The sequence below is a fragment of the Glycine max genome, chromosome 8 (assembly GCF_000004515.6).
Source record: "Glycine max cultivar Williams 82 chromosome 8, Glycine_max_v4.0, whole genome shotgun sequence".
Classification (NCBI taxonomy): Eukaryota; Viridiplantae; Streptophyta; class Magnoliopsida; order Fabales; family Fabaceae; genus Glycine; species Glycine max.
Window position 1 is genome coordinate 16,736,154 of NC_038244.2, and position 8,435 is coordinate 16,744,588.

Below are 8,435 nucleotides of genomic sequence, written 5' to 3' on the forward strand. Positions count from 1 at the left end.
ATTTATTTAAACGAGTCTAATCGAAAGTTTCGACTTAATTTATTTAACTCATCTATAATATAAATATTTTTCTTTTGTGATCCTTAAATTATTTTTAACTTTTATCAATTCAGTATTTAATATAATATTTTAATAATTGATATTAATCTACAAATAAAAATATGGGCTCAAAACGTGATATGATATAATGGAATTTATGTAATTTTATTTTTTTATATTTTTTTTATGAAATGCGTGTGTATAAAGTAATTCTCGAGTTGTTAATGTCACGCTTTTAAAATTTAAATGTAAATAATTCAAATAATGGAGTATAATTTTAAGATTAAATTTGTTTATTTAATTAAACAAATCAAGTTTACCGAAATAAAAAAACGACCAAGGAGATGCTAAACTCGAGGACTATCGAAAGGAAGACTTACAATAGCTAGAAAATGTTTCAAATGCACAATGGAAACTAAAATGTTAAAAAAAGGGTAAAACTGAAGAATACAACCAAGGAGATGATTAAACACAATAAAAAAAAATTCATGAAATGAAAATATAACTATGAATTTAAAGAAACTGACTAGCCAAATAATTATTAAAGGGATTTATAATTGTTCACACATATTTTATCATTCAACTAAATTAAATCTCGTTAAAATAAAATATTGTACTATACTTTATACCATGTTCTATACAAAAATAAAATAAAATTATACCATGTTTAAAAGTTGAAACTAAAGAATGATCGATGTTTTTATTATATAATCTCTGCGTTATATGTATACACAAGATTGAGAAAATCATCCCATAAATTTTGATATTAGAATCAAACATCAGAATCAATCTATTTATATATAAAAAAAGGAATAAAATTTATCTGCTGATATAAATGAACAATATTATCGTAATTATACCAACAAGGTAAGGTCCAAGTAGATAATTGAGTTCGTTATACATTGCTCTAAAAAAATATCACCATAATTATTTTCAATATTTTTTCACTATATGTTTGTGGCTGTGTAAATATATTGAAAAAGGTTTATTTTGAAATAAGTAATGTGTAGGAATTTACACATTTGTTTCTATTTTATCATTTTGTTTTCTACACACCATATTCAATTCTGTGTAGACAAAAGTCCAAAAACAAAACTATTATAAAAAGTAAAAAAAAAAATATTGTTAGCATTTATAAAGAAATACTTAAATTTATTGCAGGGAAAAGCCACAAAACATATAAAAAAAAGAGCGAGCCACGAAAACCGACTTGATGTTATTTTTCAATATTAGCAGCAAAAAAAGAGATTAGGATTTGGTGTTGCGCAGCCGCAGGCAGATATGGCCATGGCTTTGGTGAGCCTCAGCACCATTCTCACACCGCCTTCTTCTTCTTCTTCTTCGTTTTCTTCTCCAAAACCTTCTTCTTCCTCCATCGTTCGGTTTCGCCCTCTCACTCCCCTTCCTCGCTTTCGGAGGCACCTCGTTCGTATGGCTCCCGATGAGGAGAAGATGACTCGTCGCTCCCCTCTCGATTTCCCCATCGTATGTTGTTTTCCCTAATCAACTTTATTCTAAGCTTAATTTTTGTAATTTTACTTTCTATATGTCAAGGGCTGGGAATTTTGATTGGGGTACTTTTTTTTATCGTTAACTTCAATTGTTAATTACGTTTTTAACCTCGGTGTTTGCTCGCGAGATTTGCCTCAATTGATTCACCCTGCTATAGTGCTATGTGTATTGCCTCAATTCCTGCTTGAAGGATAATTGATTTACTGTTATTGCATTTCCTTGCTTCTAATTAAGTCCAATCATTTTTGGCTCCGGTTAGATGCAATGCTAGTTTCTCGAATGTTGTCAAAGTGCCAAATTATACTATTAATTGAGAAATTAATGGCTTAAATTGTTATAAAACATTACTATGGTAAAGCTTGTATTTTGTGTAGTTAAGAGATGGCGAGATTATGTTCTATGTGTATTGGTAAATTTTGGCTACTTTGATAAGTGCTGCCATTTTCTGATGCACACCTGAAGTGAATGATGTATCATACGACCTCCGTTCCTATTTATAAGAAACAAGTTATAGTGTATACAACTTGTTTCTTATAAATAGGAAGGGAGGTAATATTTCACAGCAAGCACTACCCTTCCACCCCTTTTGAGTATCCACTCTAGTTGATGGTGTATAGATTTGTATAGGTAGAATCAGTTCATAATCTGGTGGATCTGACAGTGAGTTCAGACTTTGGTGATGTTAGGTCTTATGAGATTGTGAAACCCTCTCTTTCTTCTCATTTTGTTGTCATTTAATGCACTAGCTGATAGCTTGTTGAATGCATATACTGACAGGAGTGGGAAAGGCCTAAACCTGGACGAAGGCCGGATATATTCCCTCAATTTAGTCCTATGAAGACACCTTTGCCGCCTCCGTTGCCCGCAGATCCTCCAGAAGAGGATGAAGAGGAGGAAGAAAAGAAAGAGGAAGAGGAAGAACCTGAAAAGGAGGAGCCAGATAAGCCAGACAAGCCAGAAAAGCAATAGTGTGTAGTAAATGACTGGTCTTGATTCCCTCCAGTTATCCTTGATATGCCGAGCCAGACTGCTGATTGCTAAAGTGAATGTAAGGGTATCACATGAATACCTATAGCATAAAATTTTTTAGCTTTCTTCAAGTTTTTTCTAGCCGCTAATGTGCCCTTATATGAGTTAGCTCATGCAAGAAGGAAACAAAAAGAAAAACAATTTTGTGCTACGAACATATTTGTAGGCAGTAATTTTTCCCTACTTTATCGATTAATTTGCACCTTCATCATCCTTTTGATGGACCTTGATTTATTGTTTAAGATGCAACTTCGATTTTAATTGGATTACTCATCGTGAATTAACAGGAAGATGGAGCTTTTTCTTTAGAAGAAGATTTTAACCTACCCAAGAAGATAATGGCATATTGTATTTCCTGTACGTTGATTAAGTCATTAATATTAATACTAATATCAAATAGTTAATTACATTGGCTTGACTAGTTTGATTTGATAACATTGGTATCTAAAATAGAACTTTTTTGTATTTGGTAGGTTACTGCGATCCTTATTTCTTTAAGTCATTGTATTTGTATATTCGGTTGGAAAGCTAACAAGTGTGGGATAAATTTTTTCAGTCCTGTATTTTTGGAAATAAGTAGTCCATTGGTGTATGTTTGTTTTCATTTGGCACCAAACTCTTGGTTATTTTTTTCATGCGAGTTCAGTTCTAAGCATAATAGTGTTGATACCGGCTATGCTTGAAAGAATAATCAATTATGCATATGCTCTTGCAATATCGAAGCATAATCAGTTTGCGCAAGAAAAAAATGCACATTGGAGAACGTAGGGGGCAGCCATTTCAAGAAGGGCACGACTATAAAAGAGCTCAACAAATCACATTGAATCAACTCATTTTAGGATCAACAGTGTAATTTGCAGCAAGATGCTTATTTTCTCTTCCTTCTTTGTAATTTTGTCATGCGATTACCACTTCTTTTTTTAAAAAAAAAAATCCTTGCTATTTCTTTTACATGAATAACATGACTCTTCTCACACATTATATGCTATTATTTTACATTGATGGAATAATAATCCACCGAGAGAACTACTTAATTGAACCATCTTAAATCAACTATCGTTGTTGGTTTTGTTAGTATTGGATAAGTACGGACGGAACAAGCTCCGGAGTCTTTTGATGTAGAGCTTTTTATTTGTGGGTCAGTTGGTAGGTGAGTGGGGAGAGATATCAACTCGTGAATTTCGTCGAACAATTGGTCAAATCACAAAAACAATAATTTGACCTTGAATAACAATAAGCATATAAAAAAATCAACGAGAATTATTTATTTTCACTTAAAAGTGTATTAGCCTATTAGTAGGGGTGGAAATAGATCAGACCATGCTGTGAAAGGCCTGAGCCTAACCTATAATGAATCTTTGAGGCCTAAACCTGATCTATAGCCTATCAAAGTCCGGCCTGACCTTTTTAAAAATCTGGTCTGGCCTGATAGCCTTTTTAAAAGTCTTCTTCATAATAAATATATATAGAAAAGTTAAAGAAAAAGAAAAGTCAATCAAAATAATGAGGAATATAAAAGGACACATGACTCACACCTAAATTGTAATTAAAGTCCTTGATTATAGGGATAGAAGTTATGGAGTATTAATGTGTAATCAAAGTCTGATAGTTTCAAAAAAAATTAATTATATCCAAAAAATAATATTATATATTGGTACCCAAAAAATATAATATATATATATATATATATATATATTATATTTTTTGGGTACCAATATATAATATTATTTTTTGGATATAATTAATTATATATATATATATGCTTGTCGAGGGTCTTTGGCTCGGTCTATGTAAGGCTTGACTCGGCTCGACTTGTTTACTATAAAGGTCAAGCTCAAGCTTTTTAAAAAACCTTTTTAGATAAAAAGGCCAAGCTCAAACTATAAAAAACAGCTTGTTAAGCTTGATAAGCCGGCTCGTTTAACTAACAATAATAATAATAACTTTATTTTATCAAATCTTATCTCATCCAGATTTTATTCTATCTAGATTTTATTTTATCTAGATTTTATTTTATCTAGATTTTATTTCATCTATATTTTATTTCATCCAATCTTATCTTATCTTGTCCAGATTTTATTTTATTTCGTTTATGGGCTTGGACTTAAAATAGATTTGTGAGCTTTGGGGCTGAGGATCTATATAACAACACTAAGGTTTTAGTTTATGGAGATTTTTTTCGGAGAGGAGAATAATTATAGGATTTTAGAATTTCAATTTTTATTACTGTTCATGCACACTGTTCACGTAGAATAAAATTTGTTTTCTGCAATTTCGTTTCGGCTTCAATCTACAGTTTCATTTCTACTGATTAATGGAAGGCTAAGTCTCCAACATTGTTTTCTCTTTAGGATCAAGCACAACTCTCTTTGATGTTTTGTTATTACTATTGAATACACATCAGTTTTTCCATTTCACCAATTACTTTGTATTTGTTGCTATTAATCCATGCATGCTTAGTGCTTGATTAATTGTCTCTGCGCTTAATTTAAATTCATGCTTAATGATCAGTTTCGTTCATGATTAATTGGTGTATGTGTTGTTTAATCACATAATGACAACTTTATGTTAATTTTCGCTTAGTAATTTAATTTAGGGTTGGATTAAGTGGTTGAACTGATGAAGGATAAATTCTCGTAACCTAGAATAAGAGACTTGCTTGTGAATCAAGGGGAAACATGTTTTAATTCTATTGTTTTCTAATTCAAATTTACTTGCTGTTTAATTTACAAAAACAAACAACCCCCCAATTCGTTACTTTTTTTACGGGTACGGTCTCGATCAATAGTATATAAGATATGGCTTGAGTAGACTAAGATGAAATTATTGTAGATATATTTTTTTTAAAAATATTTAATATAATTATATATTCAAAAATTGGATTAAAAATTGTTAATTTAACTATTAATAATTTTTGTTTGGCTATATTAGTGTAAACCATCTCTAATCCATATATTTTTTTAATATTATACTCTTTTTATTTTTTTTATATATACTTTGTGCTTTAACGACTTAAATTCAATATGATTTTGTTTATCAATTATTTTTTAATTTGTACATTTCTTATATAAAATTTTATAAGTTTCTTTTTTTAGTTAATATTTCACTAGATTTTAAAATAATTAATTAATCAAAGGCGTATTTAAACAAGCTTTTAAATAGGCTCGTGGCCAAGCCAGACTTTTATGTAAACCGAATGAAGCCTAAAAATCTATTACAGATAAGAGTCAAGCTCAAACCTTATGTATTCAACTCAAGCCGAGTCCAAGCCTACTAAAGCTTGACTTAGCTTGCCTCGACTCATTTTCACCCCTAATTACAACAGCATCTAATGACACCTTATAATGATTTCTAATTAATTGGCATTTATGCCGACAACTCTTCACTTAATTCACACTATTTCATTCCGCCCACCGTTAAATATATAAACTCAACATACGCACCGTATCGCGTCATTATATTTTCATTTTAAGCAGATTTAGAAGGAACAACGCAGCTAAATTTCAGAGGTAAGGGCAATTGGGTATTGACCTGAGAATTTTCATATCAATCACAGACAAATGTTAGGCAGTTGCCAACAGGTGGGGGAGGATAATAATAGAATTGACAAATAAAATTTCGCAAGCCAAGTCATTATTACTTGAACAAGTCTATGCCAAATCCACAGCACTACTAATAGGATGTAATTATCAGAACCCCATGAAGGGCCACACAATAAAGCTACAAACAAGTAACTTGTTGCAGCTTACATCACGAAATACCTCAGTTCAGTACTAACATTAGAGCAATAAAGAAGGCCACAATAAGACAGAAGTTATCATGGTAATAAACTACAGGGCTCAATATTGGATGTATACAATCATGATAAAGAGCCCTTATTTCTTTCCACTTTTCTTGAGCCCAGAACCTCCAAAGCTTCCCTTCTGTTGCGCCTTGGCTTTCAACTCCTTTAGCGCCTGCTCAATACAAGCAACAGGATTAAGTATAAATAAGGTCATTATTAGAAATGATCATTAGTATGTACTAAGTTACAATACAATATCTGACCTTCTCCTCTTCCTTTTTCTTCTGAATGTTAGCCATGTCAACCTACAAAATACCGACACAAATAAATTGCAAGGTCATAACCAGATTCAGAAGTTGTGTTTGTGTGTAAAACCAACAAGAATAAACCATATGATGATCATGGTCAAAACCAAAATTTCACAACAAAACGAAGAAACAAATACTTAAGAAACCATTCTAAAACAAAAACAGGAAAGATAAAACAGGTTCTTGGAGTGCCTCTCCCCTCTGCTCTCAAGTCTCAATAACTTCTTTTCCACATCTATGAACCAAACACCCCCTTGTCTCTCAAGTATAATATTTATATCACACCCCTTCATTTTAATTGTTACACAGACAACACATGTTACTATCAGTTGGACAGTTGTTAAAAGAACAACAATTCCTCTATGCTCCCCCTCTTACCCTTCTAACATAGACCCACTTAACTGTGAGCTTACTATCATCAACATGATTACAATGCCAAAACAATTGAATCCTGTCACTTCAAACAGAAAGCAAAATGCATGAAAACAAGCATAAAATTATATCTCTCCTTTTCTTCCTAATCCTACAAAATAGGTACTTCCTAGAGTGACCCAAGTTGGTTAGTTCTGTTTGCTTATGCAGAATGCAACATGGAAACGATAAAACAAATGAAAAAATGGATAACGAGTTAGAAAATGAAAGCCCGGGTGAAAACCTAACCTGCAGTGCATACAAGGGATGGAGAGAGAGAGAGAGAGAGAGAGAGAGCAGTGTTACCAAAAACTAACATGGCAATTTATTTTTGATAAGTGCAAAATTAAAATTTTCTGATTCTTCAATAGACATCGCAACAGCCAGAATAGTAGCAATATAAATTAAATGAATTTGTATTCAACCTTTGGAAAGATTCATATTGAAAACAACCAATAATTCAACCAAGCCTAAAAATCTCAACCCTGTGTTATCTCTTCCTTAAACTTATTGCCAATTCTCAATCCGAAGCCCATCAAGTATGGAAATTCTAATCTTTGACCACGATAAATAAAATATATTTTTTAAAAAAAACAAGATAACTCCAAAGGGGATTTCAATGAAATACCTCGTCGTAATCCTTCTTATCAGACTTGGGTTTCTTCAAAGGCTTAGCTTTTCCACCTAAAAGCCCAAAAGAGGGGGAAAAAAAAAAGAAATCGATCAGATAAATTGCAAACCAAAGAATCTTAGTCTTTATCAACAGATCTGAATTTCAGGGTTCAAATCAATTAAATGATCGAAATCAGGAGTTTGAGGGATGGAGAAAGAATAAAAACAATACCTTGCTTGGTCGACATGGTTGCGATGCGGAGCTAGGGTTTGGTCTGAAAACAAAAACGACAGACAGAGGAACAGCGCACGACACGACGCAACACAACGCGACCTTACCCTCGTCTCACAATTATTCTTCCTCCCATTCGATTCATTATATAGTGCAAATATATTAGAATACACTGAATTTTCGGATTTCGTAAAATTAATCGTAACTGAATAAAGTACGATAAGTGTAATTTAAATTCTTTTTCATATACTCTATTTTTATTTAACTATAATTATTTTTTAAAATATAATTATTTTATTATATTGTTAGTGAGTTAAATTAATATAAAAATATTTTATTTAATTTGAATTTGATGATAATAGCATAAATATAAGAATAATATTTTGAAGAAAATATCGTCTTATTTTTTGCACAGCTTTAGGAAAAGATCTGTTATTATAAGAATAATATTTATTGAATTTGGTCATCCTATTTTTTGTTTCATCAATTTAATCTGAATTTTATTCTT

General features: G+C 31.5%; 2 protein-coding genes across 2 annotated transcripts; one reads left to right on the forward strand and one right to left on the reverse strand.

Annotated features, from left to right (window-relative positions):
• Positions 1-1,198: 1,198 nt before the first annotated feature.
• LOC100814232 (uncharacterized) lies at positions 1,199-2,986 on the forward strand. Its single transcript, NM_001254127.3, has 2 exons — positions 1,199-1,524; positions 2,329-2,986. Exons 1-2 carry the CDS (start codon positions 1,321-1,323, stop codon positions 2,518-2,520), a joined length of 396 nt encoding a protein of 131 aa, NP_001241056.1. The 5' UTR covers positions 1,199-1,320; the 3' UTR covers positions 2,521-2,986.
• Positions 2,987-6,081: 3,095 nt separating this feature from the next.
• LOC100499967 (translation machinery associated TMA7 superfamily protein) lies at positions 6,082-8,061 on the reverse strand. Its single transcript, NM_001354114.1, has 4 exons — positions 7,928-8,061; positions 7,712-7,767; positions 6,628-6,669; positions 6,082-6,536 (listed from the first exon to the last, which is right to left on the reverse strand). Exons 1-4 carry the CDS (start codon positions 7,941-7,943, stop codon positions 6,456-6,458), a joined length of 195 nt encoding a protein of 64 aa, NP_001341043.1. The 5' UTR covers positions 7,944-8,061; the 3' UTR covers positions 6,082-6,455.
• Positions 8,062-8,435: the final 374 nt, after the last annotated feature.